The sequence below is a fragment of the Otolemur garnettii genome, unplaced genomic scaffold (genome assembly GCF_000181295.1).
Source record: "Otolemur garnettii isolate 467f Iridium unplaced genomic scaffold, OtoGar3 scaffold00134, whole genome shotgun sequence".
Lineage (NCBI taxonomy): Eukaryota > Metazoa > Chordata > Mammalia > Primates > Galagidae > Otolemur > Otolemur garnettii.
In genome coordinates this window covers 3,463,875-3,478,408 of record NW_003852529.1, presented here as the reverse complement: position 1 = coordinate 3,478,408, position 14,534 = coordinate 3,463,875, and the positions used below count along the sequence as shown (strand labels likewise).

The 14,534-nt window shown below is 44.0% G+C and overlaps 2 protein-coding genes across 3 annotated transcripts in view; both read left to right on the top strand.

Annotated features, from left to right (window-relative positions):
• RBM14 (RNA binding motif protein 14) overlaps positions 1-5,446 on the top strand; it is a 19,184-nt gene extending 13,738 nt beyond the window's left edge. Inside the window, exon 2 of the mRNA XM_012810465.2 lies at positions 5,353-5,446. Within this exon, the coding sequence (XP_012665919.1) occupies positions 5,353-5,369 (17 nt within the window). The 3' untranslated portion in view covers positions 5,370-5,446. The remainder of the gene's footprint in view (positions 1-5,352) is intronic.
• Positions 5,411-14,268, top strand: LOC100947184 (RNA-binding protein 4). 2 transcript variants are annotated; one of them, XM_003798338.3, is made up of 4 exons: positions 5,411-5,546; positions 6,465-6,888; positions 10,806-11,499; positions 13,833-14,268. In XM_003798338.3, the coding sequence occupies exons 2-3, from the start codon at positions 6,477-6,479 to the stop codon at positions 11,489-11,491; spliced, it is 1,098 nt and encodes a 365-aa protein (XP_003798386.1). In that variant the 5' UTR covers positions 5,411-5,546; positions 6,465-6,476; the 3' UTR covers positions 11,492-11,499; positions 13,833-14,268. The 2 variants fall into 2 exon arrangements, with proteins under 2 accessions (XP_003798386.1, XP_012665921.1); XM_012810467.1 differs by lacking the exon at positions 10,806-11,499 and having other exon boundaries at positions 13,833-14,265.
• Positions 14,269-14,534: the final 266 nt, after the last annotated feature.

Genomic DNA, 14,534 nt, shown 5'->3' with positions numbered 1-14,534 from the left:
TTAGGCGTACGTGGCTGGTGCCTTAGCCGGTTGAGCTATAGGCGCCGAGCCTCCAGTCTCTTGACAACACTATTTTGTGTCCTGGGATCAGATTCTTGTGTGTATGGAGAAGAAAAATTTATCATAGGCTGCACATGGTGGCTCATGCCTGTGATGGTAGCACTCAGAGGCTATAGGCTGCACATGGCTTGAGTTCAGAAGTTCAAGATCAGCCTGAGCAAGAGAGGGAGACCCTGTCTTTACTGAAAATAGAAAAAAGTAGCCAGATTGTTGTGGTGGGGACCTGCAGTCCCAGCTACTCAGGAGGCTGAGGCAGGCAGATTGCTTGAGCCCAGGAGTTTGAGGTTGCAGTGAGCAAGACTGACATGACTGCACTCTAACTAGGGTAACACTGTCTCAAAAAAAAAAAAAGTTAACTAGAGACCTACAAAGACATTAAGGAAGGCTGAAAGTACAGCTCAGTGGTTCTCAACTTTTCTAATGCTGTGGCCCTTTAATATAGTTCCTGTGGGTCACGACCCACAGGTTGAGAATCTCTGGTATAGCTGGCAGTAGGATTGGAAACCTAGGAAGCCTTCTGCTGGGTTGGCTTGCTGGCTCCCTCCTAAAAGCATCCCTGGAGAATGCTGGCTTTTAATTTGAGCCTTTATCAAATCTGTGACTCATTTCTCATCTCAATTATATGTTATATACTGCTCATTTTGTTGAAAATCTGTAGCCAGAATATGTATTCTTGGCTCTTACAGAATGTTAACTTTCTAGATGACTTTGGACAAGTGACTTTACAACTCTGAGGAGTTTGGTAGCCTAGTCAACAAAGAAGGAATCACCAAAATGGCATTTACAGGGTTCCAGACAAGGTGCTTTTAAAAACATTCCATTCAATGTTACTGTTTAATTGAGGTGATAAAATAGAGGATTTTGATCAGATGTTTTTAATTGGCCTTTAATTTTACCTTTAATGCTTAAGGGAGAAAGCATTAAACTCCTTTGTGTACTTGGTAAATTATAGTTGGGTAGATGAACATCAGTATGAAAACACTTGAGTTGGCTTGGTGCCTATGGCTCAAGTGGCTAAGGCGCCAGCCACATACACCTAAGGTGGTGGGTTCGAATCCAGCCCGGGCCCGCCAAACAACAATGATGGCTGCAACCAAAAAAAAAAAAAAATAGCCGGGCGTTGTGGTGGGCACCTGTGGTCCCAGCTACTTGGGAGGCTGAGGCAGGAGACTGGCTTGAGCCCAGGAGTTGGAGGTTGCTGTGAGCTGTGATGCCATGGCACTCTACCCAGGGGGGACAGCTTGAGGCTCTGTCTCAAAAAAAAAAAAAAAGAAAAGAAAAGAAAACACTTGAGCTACTACAAACTTGTCTGCCTATAGCTTTATTTTGCCACATTTGTCAAAGTGGTGATTAACAGCTCTTAGTATAGATTACCTCTGAGTTTGGGTACTGGCTTTTTTTGGTTGAGGGAGAATAGAAAGTATATAGGAAATATAAGTAGAGGTGCATGCTTTCCGTACTGATAAGTGTCCAGTTTCTTTTTTTTTTGAGACAGAGTCTCACTCTGTCACCCTGGGTAGAGTGCCATGGTGTCACAGCCACCTAAAACTCTTGGGCTTGGGGCTTGATTGATTCTTGCCTCAGCGTCCTGTAACTGATACTATAGGTGCTCACCACCACGTCTGGCTAGTTTTTCTATTTTTAGTAAAGACAGTCTTGCTCTTGCTCAGGCTGGTTTCAACTTCTGAGCTCATTGCACTTCTGACCGTGAGTCGCCGCATCTGGTCAAGTGTCCAGGTTCTTAACCTGATAGAAAAATCCAGTCATTTACCTGCTTTTGGTTATCAAGAAGTTATCCCATGTATTTATTCATTGATTTAACTCAGTCAACAAAACATTTCTAACAATAGGAATATGGTAGAAATAAGGTCCTTGGTCTTGTAGAACGAGTATAGGGTCCAAGTGAATGATAATTACTGTATTTGGAAAAATAACATGGAGTCATAGGATAGAAATCCAAGGCAGAGGCTTGGTGCCTGTAGCTCAACTGGCTAAGGCGCCAGCCACATACACCTGAGCTGGTGGGTTCGAATCCAGCCCAGGTGTGCCAAACAACAATGACAACTACAACCAAAAAATAGCTGGGCGTTGTGGTGGGCACCTGTAGTCCCAGCTACTTGGGAGGCTGAGATAAGAGAATTGCTTAAACCCAGGAGTTGGAGGTTGCTATGAGCTGTGATATCATGGCACTTTACCCAGGGCCACAGCTTGAGGTGAGGCTCTGTCTCAAAAAAAAGGAAATCCCGGGTAGGGTTGGGTTGGATCAGAGGATGTCTTTTGTCGGCCAATGAATAAAGAATATTCTAGTTTGAGCTTGAGACAAAGCGGCCAGTGTGTCTGAAGCATGGTTAGGGATTGTGGGGGAAAGTGATTAACAGATTGGGAAATTGCAAACGCAAGAACCAGATTGGGTAGTTTTACAGTCCTGGGAAAGGAGTTTGGATTTTTAATTTCAATTGCCGTTTTTTTTTTTTTTAATGAGACAGTCTTACTATGTCACCCTTGGTAGAGTGCTGTGGCATTACAACTCACAGCAACCTCAAACTCTTGGGCTTCAGTGGTTCTCTTCCCTCAGCCTCCTGAATAGCTGGAACTACAGGTGCCCGCCACAACACCCAGCTTTTTATTGGTTGGAGTTGTCATTGTTTAGCAGGCCTGGGCTGGGTTCCATTTCCAGCCACAGTGTATGGGGTTGGCACCCTAACTCACTGAGCTACAGGCACTGAGCCTCAGTTGCCATTTAAAAAAAAAAAATTAAAGGAATTGCTTTATTGGCTATTATCCTTCCTTTTAAAACAACCCCAAATATTATTCTTACCATCCATGCTACTTAATACTACAAATGCCATGGGGTTTAAAAGCAGGGAAATGATTTAATGTGGTTCCTTCAGTTGGATGAGTTTGCAAAGCAAGATGACTGGAGCTAGTTGGGTTTTAGAAGGCAAATTAGTAGTTAGGTTTTTTTGTGTGGGGGGGTCTGTACTCTTGATGCCTGTACATGTGGATTGAATTCAGAAGATTTATATTCCCAGTCTCTCCTTCAGACATAGTGAGATGGTTAAATTCGTAGAATTGAGTTGACCTCATATGCTTAGGTATTTTGGAAGAAAATTTGATCCTCATGGTTGTTGGGACACAAAAAATTTGGAATATCAAACTGATGGGAGATGAGAGGATTTCTGTACCTTATATCTCCTGGCACAGAGTGAGTTGTGACTACCTCCTAATGCTGGACCCCTAAAATGGCACTTGTAGCCGACGTGGAGTTTTTTTTTTTTTTTTTTTTTTAAAGAGACAGAGTCTCACTTTATTGTCCTCAGTAGTGCCATGGCGTCACAGCTCACAGCAATCTCCAGCTCTTGGGCGTAGGTGATTCTCTTGCCTCAGTCTCCATAGTAGCTGGGACTACAGGCACCCTCCACAATGTCCAGCTATTTTTTTGTTGCAAGTTGGCCAGGGCCAGGTTTGAACCCACCCTCAGTATATGGGGCTGGTGCCCTACTCACTGAGCCTAGGCGCTGCCCTTTTTTTTGTTTATTTGAGACAGTCTCACTTTTGTTGCCCTTGGTAGAGTGCTGTGGAGTCTCAAACTCTTGGGCTTAAGTGATTCTCTTGCCTTAGGCTCCCAAGTAGCTGGGAATACAGGCGCCCACCACAATGCCCAGCTTTTTTTTTGTTGTAGTTGTCCAGGCGTCCTCAACTATGGCCCGTGGGCCATATGCAGCCTGCCTAGGACATTTATCTGGCCCGCTGGGTGTTTTTGCCGCAGCTGCCTATCCTGCTTAGCAGTGGACTCCAATGGTCTGAGGGTCAGTGAACTGGCCCCATATTTAAAAAGTTTGAGGACCCCTGTAAGTTGTCATTGTTCAGCAGGCCTGGGCCAGGTTTGAACCCTGTGTATGTGGCTGGTGCCCTAGCTGCTGAGCTACAGGCACGGAGCTGGGAGTTGGTTTTCTTCATCACTGATCCTGTGGCCTTTACTCAATCCCAGAGGTGCATCACAATCCACAATGAAAAGGACCTAGATAGTGACCTTGGCTGCAAATGTTATATTTTGTTATTTTAGGCTTTTAGGTATTTCCACCACCAAGAAAGTTCTCAACCAGTTTTCTACTATGGGATTCTTGAATCTTGTCGGGTTTTAAAACCCACTCTTCCCAGAACTTTTGACTTCACCTTTTTCTTTATAACCTCTCCCCACTTGGGGTGCTGCCTTTGATGGTAATATGTTGCATGTGTGTTGTTGTCTCCTGATACCTTTCCACATAAACAATTCACTGCTTTTAGTTTGTTTTGCTCGTGTTTTAAGTTCTTCCATCCAACACCCACTCCCATTTCTTTTAACTCCCTCTTCAAAGCTGCTTTGCATAGAGTTTTCTTGGTGTAAATTGCTTGCTCAATGAATATGGGATTATGAGAAGCAGCCAAAGGATGTGAAAGAAAATGTGATGTGGGAGCTAGATCCCCTGGAGGATGTTACTTTGATTGTGTTCTGTTTACAGCTGATTGTCACTAGGTTCTTCTAAGGTCGGGTTGGAGGGGGGTTAAATCCTACAGCTGTGGCTGATGCCGCCCAATAAAACAAACAAAACAAACATAACTTTGGTGCTCCAGTTTTTTTTTCTCAGGGCGGGATGGGAGTGTGTTTTCAGTTTCCATGGTCACAAAGAAAAATTTCCTCTTGGACGTTGGGAGGCTGGTTCCTAGGAAATTTGTCCTCAGCGCCTCCTGTTCTCAAAAGCCTCTTGCAGGTCTCCAACTGAAGCTGGGCCCGTTGACTTTTCAGTGTTCCTTTCACCACCTACGAAAGTAGTTTTAATGTGGGGGGAGCTCCGGGACTTCAAAGGCTGCAGAATGGATTACAGGTGAAAGGAGAAGGTTGGTTTCCTGAGAGGCTCCCGTTATTTTTCTGACCTGACATCTGTGTTGGCATAAGCTATTGTCCACAACAGCCTGGCTGCGAGGGGACCGGTGTTTGGAAATTTAGAGGGAGAAATTTGGAGTGGAGGGCAAAATGCAGCGCGGGATGCTGTCAGGGCATGCACGTGGAATTGGTGAAATGTGGAAGCATAACAAAGTTGGCGCCCTCAAGCTAAAGACTGCCACACCTGGCCGTAGCTCGCTCCGCCTAATGGCGGGCCGCAGCCCCAAGCGAAGCCCACGTTGGTAGTTCCTCCCTCACGCCGACCTCTTGCCCAATCAGTGATCTAGGCTTCTCGAAGTTGGTACCCATTGGCTTGCGCATAAAAGCTGTGTGGTTACTGACGTTTCCACCTCTTCCTGGCCTCTCAGGTAATTGGCGTTCGTGATAACCAATCAGGAAGAGGCTCTACGGGATTGCCTGTCTTCCACGTTATCGAACGGCCAATCGGTGGTAGATTCACCTCCCTCCTCTACCCAGAGTCACCGCTGCGGCCGCCGCCATTTTAGCGTTTTGTCGGGAGCGTCCGTTCCGCGAGGAGGAGTCCCTGCTGATCTCCGTGCGGGTGAGACTCTGGGCCTTTTCTTTGTCTTCTCTTTTGTTCTCTTAAATATTCTCCTATTTCCTTGGGCTTTGGGGTGTCCTAGTGGGGTCGCAGCCTGCACATCCGTCGCTGAGAGCCGACTTCGGTCCTCGGCGTTGTGCGGTAAGCTTGAAGCAGCCCTTCCCCCATGCCCTCCCCCTGAGAATACCTTGCTTTTACTCCATCCTGCCCTGTATTCGAAGTGGTCCTACCCGTAAGCGTGGAGATTTCCACCAAGATAACCGCATTTCTCTTGCACTGTTTCGAAAATTTCTCGGCCGTGAGGCATTGGTTAATGAATCTGCAGCCCTCTTCTCCGGCCACCCATTTGTCCATTCTTTAGGAGCATGTCGGACGGTACCCCGAAGAGGCGTTCACTATTCCAGCTCTTCTGTAATGTCCACGCCTCCCTATCAGGGCCGTGTTGTGTGTTCACTACTTACAAAGGAAACTCTAAAACGAACCTATTACAAAGCCCACTTTTCCGTAAATAGTGTCTGTTTTGGTTACCATGAGAGAAGAACCAGTTCATAATTCAGCAAGCCCAATAATTAAAGTTTTATTTTCTGATTGTCCTCATAGCCCAGTACCCCTGGCTCTCAGGCACTTACTTTCATTCCCATTCCTGTTAGAAGGTATCTGTTTCTTACCAAACCCTTTGTCTAATAAAATCCTTCTTATTAGGGAGGGCATCTCATTCTCACAGGTTTTATGGCAGGTGCTATAGTTAGACCACCTTATTTCACTCTCATTTCCCCTTGATTATTGTGTGGAGGTGCAGGCGTCTGAGAGAGAACTGTTCTGAAATATATACTGAAGTGCAGAAGTTGTTTTTTTTTTTTTTTTAATTGACATGGGCCTGAAGTTTTTTTTTTAGAAATCTTGTTTTTTCTCTCCTAGGATCTTGTCAGGATGGTGAAGTTGTTCATCGGAAACCTGCCTCGGGAGGCCACAGAGCAGGAGATCCGCTCACTCTTTGAGCAGTATGGGAAAGTGCTGGAATGTGACATCATTAAGAACTATGGCTTTGTGCACATAGAAGATAAAACTGCAGCTGAGGATGCCATACGCAACCTGCACCACTACAAGCTTCATGGGGTGAACATCAACGTGGAAGCCAGCAAGAATAAGAGTAAAACCTCAACAAAGTTGCACGTGGGCAACATCAGTCCCACCTGTACCAACAAGGAGCTTCGGGCCAAGTTTGAGGAATATGGTCCAGTCATTGAATGTGACATCGTGAAAGATTATGCCTTCGTACACATGGAGCGGGCAGAGGATGCAGTGGAGGCCATCAGGGGCCTTGATAACACAGAGTTTCAAGGTGAACCACCCTTTTTGGGTAGATTGCTGAATACAAGGCTATGTACAGAAAATGGTTGACTAAGTGAGGGGTTTGGTAGAGATAGAGCGCTTAGCTGGCTAGTGGTGAAGAATTAAGTGTGAGTGATGATGGACTTAAAATGGAGAATGTGTGGCATTTACAAGTGTTACCGTAGGCAAGTCTAGAGAAAACCCACTTGGGTTTCTTTGAAGCCCCTAAAGCTTTTGTGCCCTTCAGTGCAGAAAGTTTTTTCTCTGAAGACTTTCTGAATTATCATGTTTTTAAAAATAGTTTAAGGAATGTGATTAGGAGCAAAATCCCTACCGTAACCCAGTCCTTTAAAGGGGTTATATCTCTTGTTGCTTTTGTATTCTTGTATTAAAGAGTTGCATTTTCAGGCTGAGGCCACTCTATAAGTTGAAGGCTGATTTTAGGACTTTGGGATGGAGGCTTGGGTGCATTAATGGCATATTTTTTCACTGGTTTGGGGAGGTGGTCTTTAATATCCTTGGAATGAGCACTAGTTGTGTTTTTATTTTGGAGCCTTGACCAGATGAATTGCTTTTGTGCTTGGAGGGCAGCACAGGTGATGATGTAGATTGTCACTTCATTTGGAACATTCAAATCTTAAATGATTCAGAATCCAAACTTTTTGAGTGCCTACTTGATGCTCAAAGGAAATGCTTGTTGGGACATTTCAGATTTTGAATTTTCGGATTTAGGATGCTCACATGGTAAGTATGATGCAGATATTGTGAAAACTGAAACACTTTTTGTTCCAAGCATTTAAAATAAGGGCTACTCAATGTGTATTATCTTTTCTTGATTTAAGATATAAATTCTTGTGGCAAGAGTGGCAATTTTGGGGTGGTAACCAGGGTGAGTTGCCCACTGAACTTTAAACTCTTCCCTCTTTGGGTCCCCAGTGTCAAAAAGAGCCTTTTCCCTTTGGTTGTAATTAACTTCCAAATTACAGGATATTCCCATGACTTCTTGCTATGTTTCAAATGTATGTTCTGATCATAGTAACATCAACAAGAGAGTGGCTGATTCTTTTCCCTTGTAAAGAGTCATTACTGTTTTTGGTGTTTATTTCCCTTAAATTGGGCCTGTTAAGCTGGAGGTTTGACCTTCATTCCCCCACATAATGGCTATTCTGTGTCATGGCATTGCTGTGTATTATTGAAGGTGTCACAGGTCTCTCAGGCCTAGGTTGCTTTCCTTTTTTAATTGGCATGTTGAGAATTATTTTGTCAACAACTGAACTGGGAGGAAAGGGTGCTTTTGTAGAGAGTTTGTGGTGTGATACCTAATTTTTTGGGCAGTCTTCTACACTTGAACCCAGTCATAGAAGAGGTTTTTGTTTGTGGCAGCTAACATGTTCCAGAGGAAGACAGTGTGGTCTTGATACAGGATGAATTATCCTTATAACTCTGGGCATCTGAACTCCAGGTGTTCTGATACCTAGTTGCTTTTGCTCTATTTTCTTTAGTATTTCTTAATACTTTTCTGGTAGAGTTCTATGTGTTTGTTGACTAGTAATATTTATTAGGGTCATCTTTTTTTTTCCCCTTTTTTCTTTTTCTCAGTGTTAGGTATATTCTCTTTATTTGCCCACTTAAAATCTGTTTTAGATATTTTTAAACATTTAGCTTCTTTTTTCTTTTTCTCGTATTAGAATTGATATACCTTCAGTTAGAGTATTTATTAATGACCTAAGATTTCTCGGTTGTGCTTGTTTTCTCTGGTTTTAAGTGCCAAAGTGACCCTTGCTGCACGCCCCCCCACCCCCACCCCCCGCAAATGCCAAGAAGCTGGCTAGCACTGTAAGATTTTCTTAATTGCATATCTTAGCTCTTTTAATGTACAACCTAAATTTACCAGATGTAATGTTTTAAACCAGGACTACTTTAATATTTTGGACCTTCCACTTCCTTTTCCTTATTGTGTTTTTTCTATTCTTCTAGAACCTAAACTTAACTTTAAATTTGCAGGTAAAATCGTGTATTTGTTACTTTCTCTAATGTTAGAGGACCCATCTGTTGACTCTGGCCTTTATTCTCGTCATTCACTGCTTTGAGATCTGTATGCTTGGGTGCATTGTAGCCAATTGCATTGGAAAGTTGTTGCTGGATTTGGGTCCCTTTTGAATTTTACCAGTAAACTTACAGATCATTTTAGGTGTAAATTGCTTCTGTGAGATTTAAAATGGAGTTTTAATTTCTCCGAAGAGTTTCTGCCTTTTTCTTTGTTAGGTTTTTAGAAATAATATTTTTCATTTCTAGAATACAAATTGTGGGCTTGTTGCCCCTAGCTCAGTGGTTAGGGTGCCAGCCACATACACCTTGAGGCAGGCAGGTTCGAACCTGGCCTGGGCCTGCTAAACAATGATGACAACTGCAACCAAAGAATAGCCGGGCATTGTGGCGGGCACCTGTAGTCCTAGCTACTTGGGAGGTGAGGCAAGAGAATCTCTTGAGCCCAGGGGTTGCTGTGAGCTGTGATGCCGTGGCACTTCACCAAGGGCAACATAGTGAGACTGTCTCAGAAAACAAACCAACCAACCAAAAAAAAGCAATAGAATACAAATTGTGATTTATAGGAGTGTGTTCCTAGGATTTCAGATCGCCAGGTTAAGGAGAAATACTTTGTTCACTGATTAATATTACTGAATTATTCTTTACTTATCTACTTTTTCTTCCACAATTTTTATAGAATTCTATAAAATTCAGGCATTTTGAGAACAGCCTGCCCTGTTTTCTTTTGACCGTACGGGGTTTGGAGGTTTGTCACTAAAATTAGCTGTGAAGTTGTAAAGAATCCTTTTTAAAATGATTATCAGAGCTAGTATGGGCACGGTGGCGCATACACCTAGTCCATGCTACTCTGGAGGCTGAGGAGTGTTGCCTTAAGCTGAGGAGTTGAAGGCTGCAGTGAGCTGTGTATTATAACAGAACAAGACTGTCTCTTTAAGAAAACAGAAAATCACTTGGAGTCAATGCTAATCTGAAACTTGTAGGTTAACAATATGCTCACATGAGAGAAAAACTCAAATCCAAAGAGGGAAGGGGCAAGGGAGTGGGGTCAGCCAGTTCCTACCCAGTGGAAACCATGTGTGGGTGCATGTAGCACACTTACTGGGTGTAGGGTGTAACTTCAGCTTAGACTTTACAAGTGCAAATAATGTAACATAATTGTATGTATTCTTGCATTAATCTGATAATAAAAATATCTGCAACAGGTTGAAAAATGATAATACTAAAAATGGAAAAAAAGGTTAGAAATTATAGGGATCCAGTTAAGGGGAAGAATTGTCCCATCAATGTATATTTGTCCTCAAGCTTCTCCCCCTGCCAATTTATGTATTTTTCCAAAGATGTACCTTGAAATGTACCTATCATGCTTGGCCATAGATCAAGTATAGGTTACTGTTTAGTGATGGTAACTAACTTCAGGATGTTTTATTCCATTCTCTTTGGGGGTTTTGAAGGGTGGTGGTAGAAACATTCCTTTACATTCTCCTGCTTAATGGAATCAGCCTTGATAGTGAAAGTTGGAGATGATAGAAGCTTGTGGAACACTCTTTCTTTGGTTTCTTTTGACCTTGGGCCACTGGAGCAGACTTTTATAAAACTGTGGTTACTTGGCAAGGATAAGATGCTTTTTTTTGAGCAAAACTGGTTCTTAAGCATTAAACTAGTGTTATAACTGATACATTTCTTCATCTAATTGATCTTTGCCCCAAACCAGGTCATTATACTGAATGTTGGGTCCATTTTTAAAAAATTCTTTTTCACAAAGATGAGTCCTGGATTGGAATTGTCTAGATAAAGCCTTTGCTATGACCAGTGTCTGGGGTAGGGGCTGGGGCTATGACTAAGAGTGATAGCAACCCTTCTTGCGTCTGTTTCTTCAAGGCAAACGAATGCACGTGCAGTTGTCCACCAGCCGGCTTAGGACTGCGCCCGGGATGGGAGACCAGAGCGGCTGCTATCGGTGCGGGAAAGAGGGGCACTGGTCCAAAGAGTGTCCGATAGATCGTTCAGGCCGCGTGGCAGACTTGACCGAGCAATATAATGAGCAATATGGAGCAGTGCGTACGCCTTACACCATGAGCTATGGGGATTCGTTGTATTACAACAACGCGTACGGAGCGCTCGATGCCTACTACAAGCGCTGCCGTGCTGCCCGGTCCTATGAGGCAGTGGCAGCTGCAGCTGCCTCTGTGTATAATTACACAGAGCAGACCCTGTCCCAGCTGCCACAAGTTCAGAACACAGCCATGGCCAGTCACCTCACCTCCACCTCTCTCGATCCCTACGATAGACACCTGTTGCCGACCTCAGGAGCTGCTGCTGCCACAGCTGCCGCTGCTGCAGCAGCTGCTGCTGCAGTTACTGCAGCGTCCACTTCATATTACGGGCGGGATCGGAGCCCCCTGCGTCGTGCTACAGCCCCAGTCCCCACTGTTGGAGAGGGCTACGGTTACGGGCATGAGAGTGAGTTGTCCCAAGCTTCTGCAGCCGCGCGGAATTCCCTGTACGACATGGCCCGGTATGAGCGGGAGCAGTATGCAGATCGGGCGCGGTACTCAGCCTTTTAAAGCTTGAGGTGAGAGGGGTGGGGTGTCCCCTGTTTTAGTTTTGTCATCCCTCCTGCAGCCTAAAGGGCTCCAATTAGGCTGCCCTGCTTGCTTGCTTTTGTAAGGTTAGGATGAGTTTACTAGCATCGTTCAGGCTTAGGGAGAGGTCCCTACTGCTTCACTTCGAAATATGTACATGTCCTTGGCCCTCGTGGCTATTTTTCAGAGCCCCTGGTAGTGGGAGTCAGTCTGATTCTCTGTGCCTAGAAAAAAACAAAGAATGGTGTGCTGGTGGATCTTGGGTCACACCTATGTGCTATAATTGAACTTTACCTGGCACCCAGACATTGAGATGCAGGTGTGCTGTTTTTTAGAGCTTTTGTTGAGTTTCCTAGGTGTGTGACACTACTAAGGTCTTCATGTTCTGCTTCGTGTTACGTGAAAGGTCTGATATGACCTCTAATGATTGATAAAGTCCACATTTGTAGTTAACTGGTTATCACTGCTCAGGTCCCAGTTACTAAGACTACCAAAATGGCATACTCTTAATCTTGAAGCATATTTCTGACACTACTGAGCAGTTCAGCCCCTTTGAGTTTTGTAGAACTTATTTGGTGGTAAGTTGGGAAAAGAAGTACAAAGCGTATCATTTATAAAGTTCGACGTGGAAGTCTGGGCGTAGACTCTGACATCCAGCTTTTCTGCCCAGCTCAGATTCGTTTCCTAAGTATATAGTCCCCAGTCTTAACTGCTATGTCTTTGAATCTGTCCTATAGCAGCCTGTTAACTTTGTTCGTGTTTGTTTGTCTTTTTTTTTAAATAACTGTTTCCATAGTGCATATACCTTCTTTAAGGTATATGGTAATGTAAAGGACTCATGCACATCTGTTAACTTTACTCTTTTGGTAATACTGAAATCCAGAGTTGGGAGCTTTGCCATAAGCTGATGACTCCCTTCATCTTCTCACAGCTACTATGGGCATTTGATACTCTTGAGCCACCAGCTCTACCTTGAGTCCTCTGGCTTTTCCCTCTCGTACATTTTGAGTCTCACCATCCTTTTGGCTCTACTTGAATATATTCTCTTCTGATACTGCCAGCTTTGGGCTCTAGGTGTTTGAGATTATTGTTGTACTTATGGGTAATTCTCAACGCCTTTAGTTCTGAGTAGCCCCAGTGAGTCTTAGACGTTGCCATTGATCCTTAATTATAGCAACAGTGTAAGTGATAATGTCATCTTTTAAGTTAGAGTAGAAGGTTATGTGACTTGCCCAGAGTCATTGGATAGGAAATTTCACTGATCGAGCTAGAAAAGAAACATCGGTGACTTGATGTGTAGCTTACACGTGCCCTCCAGCACCATCTTTCAAAAGTTAGCATCTTCCCTAGACAATTGGCTGTCCTTGGGTCTTAGAACTTGTTCAGTTGATACTACTGTTGTCCTAGCCTTTGAATGATTTTTAACTTGAACCTTGGCAGTAACTCCCAGATTGAAACATACTGTTGACTTTTTACTCAGAGAGCTAATGGGAACCTTTCCTTTTTTCCTGTCTTCTGATGACAGTTTGTGACATGTGACCTTCTGTGAGGAATGCTAATACTAACATCAAAAACAATAGAATGAGGGCCAGGTGTGGTGGCTCACACCTGTAATCCTAGCACTCTGGGAGGCTGAGGCGGGTGGATTGCCTGAGCTCACTGGTTTGAGGCCAGCCTGAGCAAGAGTGAGACCCCGTCTCTAAAAGTGGGCTGGCGTTGTGGTGGGTGCCTGTAGTCCCAGCTACTTGGGAGGCTGAGGGAAGAGAATTGCTTGAGTTCAAGAGTTTGAGGTTGCTGTGAGTGGTAATGCTACGGCACTCTACTAAGAGCAGCAAGTGACTCCGTCCCACCCCCCCCCCAAAAAAAACCCCCAAACAATAGAGTGTCTTTGCCTACTCTCATGACACAAGATATGCTGTTAATTTAGAGAAAGGCCATGGTCTGGGATTGGTTAGCTTTCCCAGTTAGTCTCTGGCCTTGAAGCTCTTCTCTTGAAGTGAGACTCCGTCTTAAAAAAAAAAAAAAAAAAAAACAACCAAAAAAAACCCACCCCAAAACAATAGAATGTCTTTGGCTACTCTCATAACACAAAATTTGCTGTTAATTTAGAGAAAGGCCTTAGTCTGGGATTGCTTAGCTTCCCCAGTTAGTCTCTGGCCTTAAAGCTCTTCTCACTTCTAGAGATTATTGCTGGGGAAAAGTACAAGTAAACTGAAAAGGAATGTCAAGTTATCAAACTGTAAAGATGTTCTTTGAAGTTTGAAGTGGGAAAGAAGCCCTTTTGAGCTTTGCTATAAAGCCCCTGTGTTGTGCTCTCTTTCAGGTGGGATGTGTGTGGGCTGAAATTCCGAGCTGCGGTTGTGCATGAGAATACACCCTTCGTGGTACCCCATCTCCGGGACGTTCTCGGCTCTGTGCGTTCAGTCCCTCAGGAACCATGGACCTTAATTTACCTTGCTGAGTTCAGACCTTCTCTTCCTTTCCTGTCCTCCTGCCCATTTTCCTGTTCTTCCTGTCCTTCGATACCTCTGTAGCCTCCCATTCGTGTTCTGTTCTCCCAGCAGGCCTCATTGTGTGCAGAGACTGTGGTGGGGGCTGTGCTTCCTCCCTACTTTGTGCCTCCAGTGGGTGTTGGATTGGGGGATGACCTTGGTGAGAGTCTCACTGCTTCTGGGTCTTTTTTTGGCCCAAAAGCTAGACCTATAGAGTTGGATCACTTTTTTCTTTCCGGTGAAATAAATGGTTTTTCAACTTAGGGTATGTGTGCTTTGAGAGAGTTCTTGCTTGGGCTTTTTTCTGGGTTCTTTATTTGTACCTTGAAGAGAAGGGGAGGGTGTGAAGTTTAAGGTACTCAGCTTTGGGTGAAGATCATTGCAGTTATTGTATTTGTTGTAGATAGGACTTATTTATAGATGCCAAAGGAAACAGGTTATTTGGAAAAAACCAGGCTGGCAGCCTTAGTCCAGTGAAGACTTCTCCCACTGGTCTGCCTTTGTTATGAAACCAAATACACAAGTAGTTTAGA

What these genes read in the sequence shown, in the direction of transcription:
- LOC100947184 (XM_003798338.3), top strand. Translation starts at nt 6,477, where the DNA reads ATGGTGAAGTTGTTCATCGGAAACCTGCCTCGGGAGGCCACAGAGCAG. An exon ending in TGATAACACAGAGTTTCAAG is followed by an intron (nt 6,889 to 10,805) that starts GTGAACCACCCT and finishes TGTTTCTTCAAG; the next exon opens with GCAAACGAATGCACGTGCAG.